Source organism: Centropristis striata, chromosome 6 (genome assembly GCF_030273125.1).
Source record: "Centropristis striata isolate RG_2023a ecotype Rhode Island chromosome 6, C.striata_1.0, whole genome shotgun sequence".
Lineage (NCBI taxonomy): Eukaryota > Metazoa > Chordata > Actinopteri > Perciformes > Serranidae > Centropristis > Centropristis striata.
Window position 1 is genome coordinate 20445184 of NC_081522.1, and position 18934 is coordinate 20464117.

Sequence of the window (18934 nt, forward strand, 5' to 3'; positions counted from 1 at the left end):
GATATTGAGGATTGTGTGACCAGACTGTGCAACTGCAAAAACATCATGCAGTTCCATGGGGACTGGATGAATTCAGGCTGACAGTGCAGCATGATACGTGCATAAACACAGCAAAAGGAGTTTCCCTACCTACTTTTCAAGATGTAGTGGACTTCCTGAGGGGCGGTCAGGGAAAACACTTCAAAACCTGCATGAAAATCGCTTTGACTGTTCCTGTAACATCCTGCAGTTCACAAAGGCCATTTTTAGGCCTGCGGCATCTTTAAACCTCTCTGCAATCCAAAATGGGACAGTACGACTGTTACAATAATGTCTAAAAAAAATAGAAACAGTGCACAGCAAGGAGCAACACTTTCTTGTAATGAGGTAAGATCAGTGGTGAATGAAAAAACAAACACATTTTTTAATATTTAGTGGCTGTGTGGACCAATCGGTTCAATGCATTCTAATAAATGGGCTCATATAATCCTACTAATTATCCTAATTACTTTTCCTATGAAAAGTAATAAAATGTAATTTGTATAATACTATACAAGGCTACTCGTTGCTGTCTTATTGTTATGTCGTTATGATCACTGTTTTTGGGGAACAGGACTATAGGTTTAGGCAGCAAAACTAGAATACTTTCTTTGGAAAAAAGACCAGGGTTAGGGTGATCTGAAGTTACTTTCATACACAAACGGGACACAAACACTGGTCTCACAGTTAAAAGCTTTTAGACGACATCAGTGGACAATCGTTTGTAAACCTATGAAATTTCAGTGCATTACTTTTTATTGGAGAACAGCTTTACGTGTTTATGGTAAATTGACTGTAAGCTACGGTAACCAGATGTCCTGGTTTGACCTGGATTGTCCCGATTACAAGCTGAGTATGTGTCCTGACTCTCTATGGTTAACTGTAAAACACTAAAACTTTCAACTGCAACTTTCACCAGTTACGACTACAAGTTTCAGACGACTAATGAAATCCCTGATTTGATGAATTGGTACATCCCTAAGAATTATAATAAGACTTGTCTTGAGTGCTGGCGTTATTATTATATTTCACTGTGTTGTATTGTGTTTCTTTTTACTTGTATGTTTGGCTTGACCGGGCCTCAGTACTTAATTTCGTGCCTCATCATGTGCATGCATGTGTTGTTGGTATGACAATAAAGAATTCTTAATCTTAATCTTAATCTTAATCTTAATGTGCATGTCATGGGTGCACTTTAGGGTCCTGAATTGTTGGTTTGGATCGGTTTGGTTATATGGTCACTCTACTGTAAGCTAACCATTTTACAGATATGAAAATGCTATGTACTTATCCAATAGGTGAAAAAAAAGTATGCATTCGCTATTTGACAAACGACAAATTTAAAGACGAGTTAACATTCTCTGTCTTTTGTCATGTTTATTCAGGAGATTAGCTAATGCAAAGTGAGGTGATCATGGCCCACATGCTACTGTTTCCTGAAAACAACTAAGACCCACTCTGAGAGGCGCAAATGATCATTAACAGACGCGTGTGTGAATACACATAAGAAACCCAGGAAATCCTTCTTTGCATCTCAATCAAACGTTCAATGGGAAGAGCAGGGCTTCACTTTTGTTTGCATGGGGGTGGGAGGAGGGGAGGAGGAGGTAGGAAAGGAGGGGGTGTTCCTCCTTGACCCCTCCTCCTCACCCGCTGTAGCCTATGTGAAGGAAGAAAAAAAAACAACTTGACCAGCCCCCTTTCCCATTCCCATGGATCGTATTACGGGAGACTCCAGCTCCGAGACATCTGCTCCGCTACTAACAACGGAGCGCGTCCCCGCGTCCCAGACCTGCGACCGATCCCTTCTCCCGTGTGGTGCCCCCCTCCTCCTGCCCTCTTCCACACAATTGTGTTAACGCTGCGATCATGACGAGCCACAGTGCGTGTACCCTCCACGTTTCTCGGCTGTAGCTCACCCGGACAAAGCGCAACTCCCGCTCCAGCATCCCTCCCCGTGCGTCCGAGTGGAGCTATAGGCGAGTAGCGGCGGCGGAGCGAGCGGCAGCCCCCGGTGCCATCGAGCAGCACATTTCTTTTTGTCTGTGCGCTCCGCAGGCTGCTGCTTCTGCTGCCTGTGGGCTTTTTGCGGCTTCGCATCCTCTCAGCTGCCGGTGTTGTTGGAGTGGACAACGAAAGACGGATGAACTAAACAAAGATCTCCATGTCTGATGTTTTGAAAGCGGATATTTAATCAGATTTTTTTTTCTCTTTCTGCGAGCTTTTTTGTTTGTTTCTGACACCATGGAGTCGGTGGAGAAGGAGTGTGGAGCGCTGGGTGGATTATTCCAGGCCATCGTGAACGACATGAAGGTAACACATGTACATTAAAGTAGACAGGGGTAATATCTGACCTTTGTGGTTGCACGGTGGCTGATCATATTTTTACTGCCTTTGTCTCTTATACCGGGTCCTCCCCCACTGGAAACACCGCTGCAGGACAAATTGAGAGATGAAACATGTTTCCCTTTGTGTTATTTGCATAATGTGCAGCAGGTCTGTCAGGCACTGATTATATTTGACAATACTTAAGCCAGTGTGTCCGTGTGCACCAAAATAACTGCTGACTAAAACTTAAATGAACAACTAAAATGTAATTTAGTTAAAACTACTTGGTGATGGCTTTGTGTGTTAGGTTCAGGGGTCAAAACCTTACCATGTTATCTTTTTCTGAATAGCAAAAGAAGGAAGAAGAGCCATAAAATATGGGAGATGGCTTCAATATTGTGCAGTTATCTCATTATTAATGTTCTGAGATACCATTTGACCCCTAAACAACTGTTCTTGCTTCACCCGGCCTCCAATTCCTATATTAAATGTCAGACACAGAAGGATGCTCTGAAAGAAAATAACCGGCACCATCACCTCAACCTCCTGCACACAAACAGGCATGAAAGGTTTATTGATCCAGCATCCTGGTGTTTGCCCTTGTGGCTCTACTTAAGCTATATACAATACACACAAGACACAGATCTCACCTCACTTTGCATGTTATTTGTATAAAACATGAGTCCCAACCTCTCGAAAAGATTTCCTAAGCAAATAATAGATGTATCCCATTATCTGTGACACACACATGCAAGTGTGTGTGTGTTGGGGGAGGGGTCAAGTCAAGGAAGTTGAACCGGGGTGGTCTGTTGTTGTTCACGACAACAGATGGAAAGTGTGAAACGTATTCATCAGGCTGGTGGCAGCTCCCAGTCTTCCCATTGTGCAAGAAGCTCACGTTGCAAAGTGTTAATAACAGTGAATAAGTCGAGCATCAGACAGCACTTTTCCACCTAACAGATTTCTTATTGATCGCTGGCTCACAGGGCCTTCGGACGGACTATTTATGGGCCCTTGTTTGTCAGGCTCCAGTGAAATCAGCTCCGGGCGACTGGCAGCACTGCTTTGGTTTCATATATTTCCCTTTTGTGCTGTGCTCATGTCACATCCCGGAGAGAGACAGGGGCTCTTAGAAAGAGGCAGTCTGTGTATTGATAAGCAGTGCAGATGAATGAGACTGAAGCCCTTACTCAGCACAGTGTCCATGTCCACTGTCTGAGACAGACATCTGACCTCATTCCTGCCGCCTGGCTGGGCCACGCAAGCCTGTCAGACCAGCTTTACCCCCCGGGAGCAACGTAGCAGCGCGGCTTTCCTGTGCTGATCTTGCTGATTGGGAACAATGTTACAGTATATAGTGTACAATTACGTACATGATGCCCATACAGTTCACTCAGAGAGCCTCTTTAAAGACCGTGCAGCCAATGTGTCAATATAAGGAGCACCTGTTGGTTATATAACTGTCTGACGAAGCTACAGGAAGAGAAGTAGGTGGTAGAGGAGGAGGAAGAGGGCGAAGAGCAATACAATGATTCAGCTGGATTACGTCAGCAATCAAGAATTAGGTCAGCAATGGATGTGAATGGCATCTGACTTGAAGCCTCTCTGTGTGGGAAAGCAACCACCTTTCAAAATGTCCTTGAGCAGCACCACCTCCGAGGATGATAGCTTTGACCTCGTCCTGCAGTGAATAACAAGGCATGGAAGGAAGGATGAGCCTTTCCTTCTCTCCTCCCTCTGTTTGTCTCCCCTCACCTCCCTGGGTGCTGCTGGGTGCGTATATAAAAAAGAGAAATGTGTGTCCCACCCTCCCGCTGCTGCTCTGCATGTTGCCCTGTTTGCCCGCTCCTTCACCCTCCTCCCTCAGCTGTCTTGGCAGCGCATCCCTTCTGCCCCTGGGAGTCACAGGCCACACAAGCTAATTAGACACCTGTTGGAGTCAAGTGCAGACAGCGAGGCCGGGAGGATCATGGCAAACATTTTTGTTAGGGGTGACGGCTACTAAATCACTTTCTAAAGGCAGAGAGAAGCTGGGAGTTAAATGCTGTCATTTCCAGAATGGAGAAGTGATGAAGAGCAAGACTGTTTCCAGATTGCATCTGACTATATATAGTCAGGATGTGTGGCCTCTTCTGGCTCCTCTCCATCAAAGGGGGCACATGGGGGTTATGCCCTTCCCCTCCGTTCTCCAGGGCTCAAGCTCTTGTTCTAATGGGATCTAGCCTTGAATGTGTTTTATGTTTGACTTCTGCTCTTACAGCTCAAGGCAGCGTGTGATGATCCTGGTGTAAATCTAATCCAGATTTTTCAAAAGAGCAGGCATACTACCTGCCCGGTGCACATAAACACTCGTGTTTTGAGAGATTATGCAGAGCATGCATGTACAAAAGACCTCTAAAACAAGCATAGCAGCCCACGGCAAAGACTCAAGAAGAGGGCGTTTAGGCTGATTGAGTACAATAATAATATAAGTGTGCACTGAGAAGTCACACTGACCTTTTTAAAGACAAGCCAGAGCTTATACTCAAATTGTTTTTAACCTGGGGGTAAGAAGCCAAGCTCTCTTTGACTTATTGTAACCCTATTTCAACCCTGTATTATCAGTGCAAATTAAGGACAAAATACTGATTCTATCTTGTTGTAGAGAACATTATGTCCTTTCAAATACGTGTGCATGAACTGTGTGTGTTTGAGAATATGCCTGTGCACTTAGATGTCCTTGCCGAGATATTTGTTTGACTCATTTCGTTTCCCTTCTCTTATCAGAGCTCCTACCCTGTGTGGGAAGACTTCAGTGCCAAGGCCACAAAACTGCACTCTCAACTCAGGTGAGAAGTGGTTCCAGTGAACGGTTAAAACCTTGATGAAAAAATGTTGTAATATTTACAGACTGTTTTACACAGTCACGGTGCAGTGAACATGTGCCAATGTATTTACAGGACCACAATTCTGGCAGCGGTGGCCTTTCTAGATGCCTTTCAGAAGGTGGCGGACATGGCTACCAACTCTAGAGGTAAGGGGGAAGTTTTTTCCATTCATACAAGCTTTCACACATGGTCGAGCTAAGACTCTGAAAGTCGTGTTTGGAAAAAAATGACATTCGCCACCTTTTTTGAACAAATCGATTTGTTGACTTCATGGACATTGCACACGGATTATTTATGGCTTTCACTTGCTAGTGTAACTCTGCATTATGATTGGGCTACACTGCTGCAGGGTTTGTTTTGAGCAGTTAACACTCTTAGGAATACAGTATTTGTGCCGTCACTTCATGTGGAGATAGCAGTTGCAGCGTGCTTTGAAAGAAATAACCGTCACCCAACAGAGAAGATATCTGTTTTTATCCTATATAATATTTAGTTTTAAGAAATAGATTCGCTGAACAAATATAATCTAAGAGAACTTGGGCCTAGGCCACATGTACATTTGAAAACAAGGTTTTACCTCATATGTTCTCAAAAAATAAATAAAATCCCAACATCCCACCACACAAGCATTCAAAAGAATATCTGTATCCAAAAGAAAACATAAAAACACAATTGAAGTAAAGCAATAGCATACCAAACCAACAAGGAGCAACATTACCATAACCCTAAAGCCATGTTCACCAATCACACAAAGTAGAAATATATTGGCCAATCAGAAGCCTAGAAATAAAGCTATAACGGTTGGGTTAGGGTGAGGGTTATCCTTGAATCCTAGGAAAAAATATTAGTGCAGGCCAAATTTCTTTGCCTCAGTGGGCGACATCATGACCTGCATTATTCTACCTCTGACTGGCTAATACTTGTTTATTTGGATTGGTTAGGATAAGGGATTTATGTCTGATATTGGTTAAGGTTGGGGTAAGAATAGCAGGGTAAGCCAATCAGAGGCGTGAGTCAGCCTTTGCCTTTCTAGGAAATCAAATATGGCTTATCTGAAGACTGCCTGACTGTAGTAGTGCATCGACTGCACCATAGGACGCTCTGACGCCTCTGTTCCTCAAAATAGTGGAAGAGGAACATATGAAAACTCCAGTTAGCCTAATTTTGTGCCACCTTGCAAAGGAGATACTCTCTGATTTTTCTATCTAGACCTCAGCACTGAAAGCAACCTTTTAAAAATATCACCCTACCTGTTTTTAGTGACCTAAAACATGGTTTGGATGAAAGAACAAAATGTATAAAAAAGAGCTAGGTTTGAAATAACTGTCTGCGTATGGACTAGGCCTAGCAGTGGACAGGCAGTGTGGCCGCCCAAGAAGTTATTCTGCCACTCTGACATGGCCAAAGCGGGGGCAGGTCTGAGGGGGGGGAGGCGGCTCAGAGAAGTGAAAATCTGAGCTTATTGTTTCTTCGGTCTTAATGAGGTCTGCTGATCTGCTTTGTCACCCTGCTAGTAGCAGCAGACAGGCTGGCCAGAGAGGCAGCTGATTAACACTGATTTCTTTGGAGTTGATCATCGAGAGCAGTATGTAGGTCAAAAAACCCTGCAAACCCTGACGAGCGTGCAAAGACTCCTCGCGCACACACACACACACACACACACACACACACACACACACACACACACACACACGCAGATATTCAAAGAGTGACAGCTGGTAGCCGGCCACCTGACCTCGCAGGTCACATGCCAACATGCTTTTAAACAGTTTGCACTAGCACAGCCCCCTTCTGACCACTTACTGCTGGAGTGACTAAAGAGCCATTTCTTCAACAGTGTTCACACATTCTCACCAGTTTTACTCTTACAGTCTCTACTGTAACAGTAGAGTTTATTGCCATGACGGTACATCAAGCTTAAGTGATTCCTGATGTGAGTTCAAGTTGAAGAAAGGTAGACTAGGGTCAACCTGCTGGCAGCTGGCAGACTACTTCAATAAAACAGAGGTATAGACTGTGGCAGGGCAGTACTTCAAAGGAAAAGTGTGTCTCTCCAGTAAAAGAAGGTAAAAACAGCAGAATGATAGATGGACCACAGATAGATGAGAGAGTTGAGTTTTACAGCCATGGATGCATAAAATCCCTCTAAGTGTGTCAGTCATACGCCCACTCACTCTTCTGCTCCTCTCCCAGGGACATTAACTTTAGGATTAATGTCATCCTTCTCAGGCCACGGACTGCATGAGTGATGCAGGGAACACTATGTGATCAGAGACTTTGTAAAGTGAAGAGGAACTAATGAAACATGGTTTAGACTGGAGCTAATGAATTGATGGGCAGAGAATGAAAATGGGATATTTTTAGCTTATAAAAATATCAAACATCTCTCTATGGATGGCAGTGTCCGTTTGCTGGCCAGTCAAAGGCTAGTTTGGTCCAAACTGAAATATCTAATCAACTCTTCAATGGATTGCCATGAAATCTTGCACAGATAACGACAGTGCCCACAGGATGAATCCTAACTTTGCCAACACCTTGACTTTTCATGTAGTGCTATTTTCAGGTTGAATTTTTGATTTGTCCAATACTTTATTTCATGACTAAACTCTATAAACAGATATGTGCATATGAATTCAGGATCGCAATTGGACAAGATTTTGCTATTTAAAGTGTTATGGTTTGGTAGACTGAATAGTATTGACCAATCATGTTTCAACAGGCTATTGTTGTATGTAGTCCATGTGGAGAGCAAAGAGGCAGGATGCATTGGCTGAAGTGCCTTTCACAGAAATTAGCTGAAATATCATCTCGACCTAGATCTGGTTGTTAAGCTGATTTGAATGTAAACAATGACCGGCTCATGGAAGTACCAAACTAGAACCCCCAAAATATTAGCTTAATCATCATCAGACTACTAGCTGATTGGTTTCAAGACTGTTCTGACCAATTTCCTGCAAAACTATGAAATTACAAAGTACAGCCTCACAGCCCCGAGCGTGGCTTTAGACTCTCATTCTTAATTTGACTGTTGGTCGTACAAAACAAGCAATTGGGAGTTTGTAATTTGCATTTGTTATTTTACAACTATGAAATAACATTAGATTATATAATGCTGATTGTAAAAGTGTGTTTCTGTGTTTCTCTGCTCGTGGAGTGTTGTCGTAGAAAATAACTTGGGTTTAATTTAACACAAATTAAATCGATCAGTTTAAGCAAAACATCTTTGCTCAGTCGTTTTTTTCAACAGTTATTCCAATGAATCTGTGGTGTTTTTATGTGCTCTTAAGCAGCGCACCATTTCAACCATACTTCTCCTGTGGGAGCTCTGTTAGTCTTTGTGTGCTCTGAACACCATCAATTAATTTAGCTGAAGGAATGTCGATATTCACTGGAGCTGGCTCGTAGTGGATTACAATAACCTTTGGACCCCAGGCTGCAGGCTGCATGGACATACTTTAGGCAAGCTGCAATGGTAAAAGATATTATCCTAAAATATATTGGCATCCAGATGTTCCACTTTTTCCTCTTGCTTTTATACTAACTGTACAGGAAACGGCGGTGGATAGATCGAGGTTAACTCTCTGTTTCTGTGGCTGTTTTCCCCCGTTCGTGTGTGTGGGTCTGTCTGCCTGCAGCGATCATGTTTATCTCCGCGTCTGCACCACCATATAGGGCTGATTGCACCACAGGGGGCAGACCCTCGGCTATGAACTGTTGGCCATCATCGCTGTCACCCCGATTTCCCTCTCGTGTTCGGGGACAAGCTGCAGCTGCTGGCACAGCTGGAGGTTTCATCACATTCTTCTTCTGCTTCCTTAATCTACCTTTGACACACTCACCCCCATCACCCCTTTAACTCTTACTCCAGACTGAACGTGTTTCCCTGCCAAGAAAAGCAACATTTCCTCTCATTCAGTGTGTCTTGATTGATCCAGGGAGAGAGGAGGGTGAATGAAAGAGGATTTTATGATTTCCTGTCTCGACTTATTTTGTTGTCTTTTCATGAAAGGGGCAGCTTTTCATACCTACCTTTAATTGCCGTATTATATTTGAGATCAACCCCCTATTTCCACCTCATACAACTTCCTCTCTGTGTCGGCATGTTCAGGCCTCCTCTCGCCCGTGTTGTCCATTTTTAGAGTTTTATGGTCACAGTCATGGCGTCAGCGTCTGAGTTTTATGAAGCAGCTGGAGGAGTCGGCTGCCAGGCGTTTTGGCACTGCGTCTGACAGCTCTGTTTCTCTAAGCTGAGCTGATGGATCTATGTCTAAAGGCACGTCTGTCTCTCGCATCTGGGTTCAATAAACGTACGCCAACCACAAAGTCTATATTAGATCTATGTATTTGTAGAATTTTAGCCTTTTTAAATATAAATGTTTCATGTTTCAACACCCATCTTTTTTTCTGGGACTTGGTTTGAGGGCAGCTTAATGGCTTTTGGTGTGTTGTCTAGACCATATTTGTCATATTAAATTGTTGTGTGATGTTTTTTAATATGGCTGTACTTATCTGGAGAATAGTGGGCTCTGTGTTTGGTGTTTTGTTGTTGCTAAGCTGGTTGACATGTGTTTTAGTGGAAGGTTGACTTCATTTTTTCCATTTTTGGACATGGTTGAATTAGATAGAGGTCAAAGAGCCGGTGGTTCAAGGCTAATGGTCCATCAGGGTATAAGATACAGGCTTTTTTTTCGGAGAGTGAGGTGAGTTTAGTTGGGGGTGGGTTGGTCAGGGGTGGGGGTTGTGGTTGCAGTGGGATTTCCACAGCTCTGGGTATCCAGGCTAGGCAGAGGCGTTTAGCTAATCCTCTTAGCCCCACTCTGTAACACACAGACACAGTCGCTTCCCTTCCTGATGATCAGCCACCCCAGCTTTAAAAATTCACACTCTGGGATCACCGGGTAGACTGTGATGCACTGCAACTTTATGCTCAACACTGACAAAACTCTTTGCATCTGTGTGCCAGAGCCTGTGGAGTGCACACACCATTACACAGACATAATGTTCCAGTGGGCCGTTGCAAGTTCTCTGCCTGTCTTCTCTTTCTCTTACCCATTCAATCCATGCTCAGTGGAGGCATGGAGGTATGCTAGTAGATCAGTGTCTCAGCGAAGCAATAATCTGCTTGGCCCCTGTGCTTCTCTGGGTTGGCAGATGGGACGGATATCCCTACCCGCCATCTGGACAGCCTGGCATGGACGAGATGCGGCCATGGCCTAGTGCAGAGCGAGATCAGGGGATTACTGTCCTCTGCACTGTCCCAGCAGCACAGCTATTTTGACAGACATGTCAAATAATGAGAGTGTGACCCATGTGACCAGCACTGACATCCATCACGCTTTGACATTTCATGTTCATCCCTGATATGAGCATGTATTGTACCAGTACAGGGGGGTTAGATCTGTATCTTATATATGGGTTTGACGTTGTAACAAGAGCTTATGGATTTTAAGTGTTTTAGATTGGACATACATGTACATGATGAATGATGCATTTTCGTCCGCTATGCCATTCTGCTGATTAGGGCTGTATATTGGCAGGAATCTAGCGACAGGATGTAATACAGGGGATACGATTCAATATATTGCAGTTTTTAAATCTAGCTTTACGGAAAAAAGTAGTGCAAAAACCACACCATAATCTGCATAAAATCAGAGTAAAAAAGTTTATTTTTCTGTGAAATCAGAACAGTTGGATCTGCATTTGCATTTATCACAGTCCCTGTAACATCCAACATCATAGCAAAACTTTTTATGCAAGAGTTTTTGTATATAAACTGTTAATTTATTTTTAGAGAATCGATACAATAACAAAACCTATCACGATACTCAAGTGCCAATGCAGATACCATCGTTGTTATTGCTTAAAAAAAGTAAACTTTTTGTAACTCATATTCAATGCTGATGATGGTGTGCTTTTTATACTATTTTTCCTATAAAACTGGAATAACAAAGTGCAATATATTGCCTCGCTCACAGGATCACAATGTATTGAATCGTAACCCCTGTATTGTGATACGTGTCACGTCACCAGATTCTTACTAATGCACAGCTCTAATCAGCAGAATGGCCTTGCATACCATCAGCACTAAGATATTTTCCAAAACCCCTGCTGCTGATTGTATGCAAGGCTCTTCAGGTATTTCACGGCCCACAGCCATTAAGTCGCATAAGTGTCAACAAGGGCCTCTTATTTCTCCTTCAGCTGTCTACCTTGTCTGTAGGAACAGCTCCCAACACAGCTCTCCATGTCTCTCTCCAGATTTTATGGGCTTCAACTCAAAACTCAATGTGGTCGCTGTGCAAATGAATGTTTTCCAGCGATTTATAATGACTACACACAAAGGGTGAAGTGGCTGGAACAATGATGTGAAGAACAGATGAAAAAGGGGGGGATACTAATGGAAAGAAAACAAATCGTTCTGTTCTGCATAACTTTCATTCTGAGGGTGGAATACCAAACTAAGAAGACAAACATGAGGCTTGAGGGGGGAACACTGTGTTCAGCTACATCCTGAACACGAACTCTGCAAAGAAGGGAGCTGGAGAAGGGAGGGAAAACACACGAGAGAGAGCTTGATGAAGGAATGTAAGGGAGGACATTAAAGAGGGAAGTTTCATTAACTGAGGTGGCTGATGGAAAGAGTTCAGAAAAATCTGGGTTTAGCCATTCTAGCAGCATGCTTCTGGGGATGGCATTGTCAGATAGTTGGTCTACCTCTTTGGTCCAGACATTCATAATCCTGAGAGGATGAATCCAACTGACTTTAGTGATGTCTCGACTTTGCCTCTAACATCACTATGAGGTTAACATTCTTAGTTATTAGCTGAATGACTTAACGATGGAAGGGTTGCCATCAAATTTGATAAAGGCATTCATGTTTCCTGCAAGATGAATTTGAATGATTTTGTTGAGCCCACACCTCATGAAGACCTATTGAATAATTGTCTAAGTCTAGTCTCTTCAAACATGCCGGTTCAGAACAACCTGTTTGGGCCTCTTGCATGGCTGCTTGCATCTTTCTTGAGAACTGTTTATCCAAATAACTTCACCCTTGACACTGCACTTCTTTGGGTCCTGAACGATACACCTGCCATGACATAGTTGCGTATCGATGCTAGCGTATCCATGTCATTTGTTAACAGGTAACTAACTGGGAGCAGGTTTGCTACAGTGTAACATCTCCTGTCTGTTCTTAAATGTACTCAGAGATCGAGCTGTACCCAGCATGCCGATTGCCGCTGTCACAGTTAATAGGGTTATCCTCTCATAACGGTACACCATGCATACATAACACATTACTAATAGAAAAGTCTTGTGGATTTCAGGAGCTCACTTACGACACGGCACTTGGTTGCATCCCTAGCAATAAACCTGCCAAGTGTGAAGTTGATTGGATGAACGGTTGTCAAGAAAATTGACGAGACAGACAGACTCCTTCCATTTTAGTTGGACAAGGTTCCAGCAGAGTCTAATTGTTTTGTAGCAGAGAGCATTTTGGTCCAACCACCCACATGGAAAAGTTTTATTATTACCATGTGAATCTGTACAGAGTTTATATTTGACATCCAGGCCCTGACTGGTCTCTGCTTGCAAACACACACACACACACACACACACACACACACACACACACCAGGCTTGGCAGCACTGAGGAGAATGTGGAGCGATGATAATAAACCTCCCCTCGGGGTATCTCATGACTCAGAGGCTACAGGTGGAGGTGGGGCTTATGAAATGCTATATGAGCAGCAGTGGAGGTGTCAGCATTGTTTGGAGGATTGTTTGCAAATGAGGAACTTTGGCAGAACATTGTCAGCTGAGATAAAGACAACCTTAATGCAAAGGGTGAAAAGCGGGACAACCTGAGTCATCTGGTTGAACTGGCCTGCAGGCTTTGCTCCATTAAATACTGAGTCATTCACAGACTGCTGCCTCAATGTCTGTTCCTGGATGTTTGTATGTGGAGTTTGGATACATCAGGGGTCTGTGTGTTGCATATCGGACCCTTGAGGTGAAGTGAGGACAGTATCCTGTCGATTTTCTGTTCTTTCCACTTCATTGCAGGATACAGTACTTCTCTCCTTCCCTTACTGTACATTTTCTTCTTTTCTCTCTCCTCCTTTTACCTCCAATGAAAACCACATCTGGACAAGGGGAGGCGTTTATTTTTAACAGCATTTTATGTCCCTGAATGGGAAACTCCTTATACAGAAAGATATCACTTCCTCCTTGTTCTCCTCCTCCACCTCCTTCAGTCTCGACTTTAATGCACTCCAGACCATGTTTACACCACATCAGGACACACCGATGTCTGTGGGTGTTTCAGCTTGTGAGGTGAATCTTGCTGTGCGTATGGGTCAGACAACAATGGAAGGAGTGTGTGTTTGGCCGTTTGCCTGTGTGACTAAAACAATTGATTCTGAGGCCATTTCCTGTGCCTTTCATTTGTGTTGTTGCTGGTAAGAAAAGACATTCCACATGGAAGGAAGTGACACAATGGTTTTATTAATACTGTGCAGACACACAGCACTTATTGCACATATGTTCACTCATAAACATACTCACAGTGGCTTTGTGTTATCTCTCTAGTTTCTCAAATGGGAAGATTTGCTGCTTTTCTTTTGTTTTATTACACGTGGATTTAATCTCTTTGGGGGGGGACAAAACAGTAGTACAATAATAACAAGACTTATGATGTCACCCTATATAACATATAAAAAGTAATATATAAAATATTTATTTATTTAGTGCAATGAGAATGTTTAATTTTTCTGTATTTGTTTACTCTCTTCAAAGTCCAATTTGAGGATAAAAGAAAAAAAATATATAATAATTAAAGCTGTACTGAATAGGTAGAAGTTTTTAGGCTTCATTCATAATATTGGTAATTCAATTTTTAAATTAACTTTTAAATGATGCACAGCTTATTTATTTATTTATTGCACGTCTGCCAGTTATATTTTAACCCAGTATTTCTGCACAGTTGCAGATCAAGATTAGGCTACATTACAGTATTAGTGATATACTATTTGTAGAATTAGATTCTAGTGGGGGCTGGGTAGTTTCTTTGTTGATCCAAAGATTTTGAATAAATCTGCACATTGTAAAATAAATGTAATGAAAAAAATGGATGCAATCTTTTCCAAAATTGTTTTTATCTAATGAAATATCCTGCTTCAGTCCGTGTTTGTTGGCATTCAGCCTTTTAAAAACAACATTTTTACTGCATTGATAAAGTTGTTTATACAATTGTATTGTAGATTATATTAAGACATATTTATATATACATTTTTATAACTAAAAAAATATCCAATTAATCACTTCATTCAAATTGAGAATTTTGTTCAAGGATTTTTTCTCAAGGTAATGATGTCATAAAATATGACAGCAGACATTCATTAAAAAACCTAAATAGAAGCTTTAAATCTGGAAAAAATGTAATTTGGTACAGTCATGATTATAATAATAATTTTAATAATTGGTAAAAAATAAAACATAATTCGTTTTTAATATTTTACAAAATAATAAATATATCTCAAAATAAAATCTTAAATATTTTACTTCTTTTCACACATACAGCAGTGAGGTTTGAGTCTTGGTTTCAAGTCTCATTGAAGACAATGAAAACAAACAATGGTGGCCTTGGTGGCCTAGTTTTTTTTTTTTTCCAAACAAAGCAATTGCAGTATGAAACCCCTCCCTCAAACACCACACTGGGCTTTGTTTACAAAGTAAAATATACTTTTCACCCAAATCTGTCTGCACATAAAACATTTACATCAAACTAAGTGAAACAGGCGTTTACTCAGTGTTCCAATCATGAACAAAGAATCTTGTGAAATGCTTATTTATTCATGTCCGGCTCTTAAGAACATGAATATACTCACATTTTAGATCAGAAAGCTTTTGGAGAGTTTCTCAAAAGACAGGCGATGTCTGTGTCTGTCATCCACAATTTATATAACTTCAGTGAGATCCATCACCCTCTTGTTGCAGCACTGTACTCCACGATCGATGTCCGCATGCAGCTCTTTTATCCGCTGCTCTTCCCTCCATCAGAAGCTATTGCTTCCTAACCAGCAGACGCACGGGAGTCTGCTTTATTTTTCAAGACTGACTGCTCCTACTGAGATCCACCGCCAAAACTCCAGCTGTGCTTTGAAGCAGACGTTTGATAGGAACGTATGATGTTTCGTCAGGTTCTGGAATTCAGAAGTCTCAGCTGTGCTCGACTAAAATGAGACCAGTGAAGCTGACAAATTCAAAGCAATCCTCCTCTTTCTCTTTTGTTTTTTTCCCCCTCACTGACAACAAATGTTTGCATGATGTTTTCCTTTCCCTTTTGAAAGGATTAAAACACAAACTACTTAAGGATTTTGATGATAATGTAAACAATACATGAACCAATCATCAATAATATATTTCTTTGGTCGAGTGTGGGAGATTTAGTCCTGGCAGCGCTTGTTGCACCTGCAGCAGCCAGCCAACACTTCCTCTGCCCTCTGACTGGCCGAATCCAGCCGCAACCCCGGCACTGTGTACCCTCTTTCATCCTCCCCCCACGCCTCCCTTCTCGTCCCACGGCCCCCTTTCATCTGTCACTGGCCTCCGCTGTGTCCCTGCCAGTTCACATTCTGGAGCACTTAAAAAGGGCGAGGGAGGGTAAAGGCAGGAGGCTTAACGGTCTCTGCCAGCCGCAGTCGGCTCCGCAGCCAAGGTGCCAACGTGAGGAATAACTGTTGTCTCACGGATGAAGGAATTTCCTTTGCTAAGCGGCGACTGAGAGCTTAGCAAAAAAAAAAAAAAACCCTTCATATTCCTGGAAGTGTAATTGTGAGGATGTTCTGTACCTTTTCGCTCTACAGCCCACATAAACGTGCTTTATTGACACAGGAAGCAGAGAAAGAGGGTGCACCCACTCGGCTTGAGATTCAGCTTAAAAATGCACAAATCTAACTACAGCAGAGTCTCACTCCAGCTAGTCTTGAGTGCAAATGAAACTTGAGCTGAACAGAGGGGTTTAGATGCTGAAAGGGAGAGATAGTTAAGCTACCATGTTGAAGACATCAGGGAATGAGACCCGTGGCAGTTTAGCTCCTGGCTCCCGGCTCCTGGCAGGAGAGCCCCCTATAAAGCAGACCTATTAAAACGCTCCTCATACCCCGAGGAATCAGGGGAGTTAATCAGAACCAGAGCTCTGGATGGAACCACTCACTAAACACTAGGACCACACTGAGCTGGTCCTGGATACTGGGGCTTAAAGTTCCCAGCAAAACCCAACTGTGGGGGCCTCCCACCAACAATCCCATGTTCTCAGAACATCAGATCTGGTGGCAATTTATATTTATGTTCTGCATATATATGTATTAAACCATCAGCTTTGGCATCATGTTACTGTGCTGTTCAGTTGCTCCTAAGTGGAAACCTCTGGGTCTAAAAAGTGAACCAAGTGTCCTCACCTGCATGCTTTATAATGGCCAGCAGGGGGCGACTCCACTGGTTGCAAAAAGAAGTCTGATTTTTATAGAAGAATATGAGAAAATTACGCTAGTTGTTACTTGATTTATTCGCTCAGTAAATGATTTTCCTGATGCGTTTATCATCTCAGTTGCTAGTTTCAAGTCTTCTTAAATACAGCATGATTTTTATTTTGTTATTTATGGCCCCATTTAGAGTAAAATGGATAATAAAGCAGGTTTATGCTATAGGGCGTGGCTACCTTGTAATGACAGGTCGCAACCACAGCACACTGTGTGTTTTTCGTTGTACAACTTCGACCCTTTCATAGTGTGTTTTCAGTTATAGTTGTAATATTTCCATCACCTAAAAATGTCCCTCTCATCCAAATATGGTCACTTCGGTTACAAAAAAACCCAAGATGGCGCATCCAAAATGGCAAACTTGAGGCTTTAAAAATGTCCACAAACCAATGGATTGTGTCGCAGTGGCTCTGTCCACTTGTTTTATAGAGTCTATGGTTGCTCCCAGTTGTTTGCTCCTGGTCTTAAGATATATGGCTGCATTGTGTAACAGTTCTTCCACCCTGGTCTGTATTTCATTCATGCACGTGTGGGTGTCTGCTATGAGGTCGGCCCTCCTTCCCTCAAAGCCCCAGGGGTCCAGGTCTGCAAAATAATCACTTTCCCAGCTCATACGCACGTTTAGCCACGTTTCAAGCTGCTACAAAGTCAAGTATTCATAGATCTAAAATGAGGGGTAGTCAAGTATATTTTATTCATATGGCCTAAAATCACAAAGAAGAATCACAAAAATGGCCTTAAAGGGCTTAAATAAAAAAGGGATAATAAAAAAAGGAATAAACCCCAGGAGGCGCAGTGGAGGAGTTATCCCTCTTTAATAATTTTTCTACTCAAACTTAAATCTCAGTTCAGACCCTCTTCTCAGCTTGTATATGTTTGTGAAATGCCTGTGTGTGCATGCAGGGTGCTGTGGGAGTGAATCTCTGTAGCCCTGTCCATCCGGTCAAGGCCACAGGCCAGCGGGGCTCTTGGACATGGGCAGGAAGCCTCTGGACCTCCCCAGGATGTAGCTGTCAGCTGATCCCCCTCTGGGAGAGGGAGGAGGAGACGGGAGAGGAAGAGGAGGGGAGAGGAAAAGAAATTGGCAGGTGTGGATGGGACAGGAGAGTGGGGGTTGGGGGCTCTCGCTGGCTGACAGTGACATTGGGAAGGTCTGTTATACAGATAAAAGAGCACACATTACTGTCTCTCTCTCTCCCCTCCATCTCTCCTTCATTCTCACCCCATCCTGCAAGAGCTGACTTGCAGCTGTGGATGCGTCCTGTAATGCTTTTAAGAGAGGAGAGTCAAAAAGAGATGCATGACCTGCACACAGGTGACCTGCATGCACAATTCTCATATGTCATAGCTTTATGAGGCAATGAGCCGTCAGAATAAAAGCTGTTACATGACACACACTCAACACCAGTCCTTTAAAGATGGACACCTCTTCCGCTATTTATAGCAAGAGTTCAATGCATAGGTTCCACATGTTCATTCAATCACTTCCTGCTGTTTTTCTTACCGCCTGCGTGTGATACAGCTGGATGACCTTTGACCTCTAACCCTCCACTCTGTCTCAGTCATGTAGAAAAGCAATCTTTCCTCGGCCCGAACACAGCGAGCCCTTCTACATCTGCTGTCTCCGAGAGATGGACTCCAGATCTTTTTGCTCAGCGTCTTTGATCTGTTGCAGCCGTGAAGTTGACAGAGTGGTAGATTGAAATCCTTGAACTGGCAGTATGACGTGATATCAGCTGGAGACCGTAACCTAGTTTCTTTATTTGATAAAGGAAAATAGCACAGATCTCACTGGACAGACATGTGGAGCATTCCTCATTTAGTGTTTGATTTCAGGCCTTTTATATTATTCCTACTTTTTGTTCATTTTGTGTATGATATTTTTTTCTGTCTGTTTTTGCGGTGCAGTAACACACTCTCCCTCTCTCTCACTCTGTCCGCCCTGCATGAATGGTGTTTAGGAAACAGAGAGAACAGGAAAGGCAGAGCAGGCAGGGAAGAATAGAGGGATATCCCCTTACAGGGTTCCCTCCTTTTTCCTCTAGGATAGAGGGGGTGAGAACTTCGGAAAGGGTGGGAGGATGGTAAATCACACCACCTGTCCACACACACGCACAAACCTGTGCACATGGGCTCCGAAAAATATCATTCATGAACACAAATGCATGCCTCCGCTCTGTG

At 42.8% G+C, this 18934-nt stretch overlaps 1 protein-coding gene across 2 annotated transcripts in view; it reads left to right on the forward strand.

Annotated features, from left to right (window-relative positions):
* The first annotated feature begins 1764 nt into the window (after positions 1 to 1764).
* mtss1la (MTSS I-BAR domain containing 2a) overlaps positions 1765 to 18934 on the forward strand; it is a 29346-nt gene continuing 12176 nt past the window's right edge. For both annotated transcript variants that reach the window (XM_059335670.1, XM_059335671.1), the window contains exons 1-3: positions 1765 to 2331; positions 5113 to 5174; positions 5286 to 5359. In XM_059335670.1, coding sequence (XP_059191653.1) covers positions 2263 to 2331; positions 5113 to 5174; positions 5286 to 5359 — 205 coding nt within the window. In that variant the 5' untranslated portion in view covers positions 1765 to 2262. The remainder of the gene's footprint in view (positions 2332 to 5112; positions 5175 to 5285; positions 5360 to 18934) is intronic.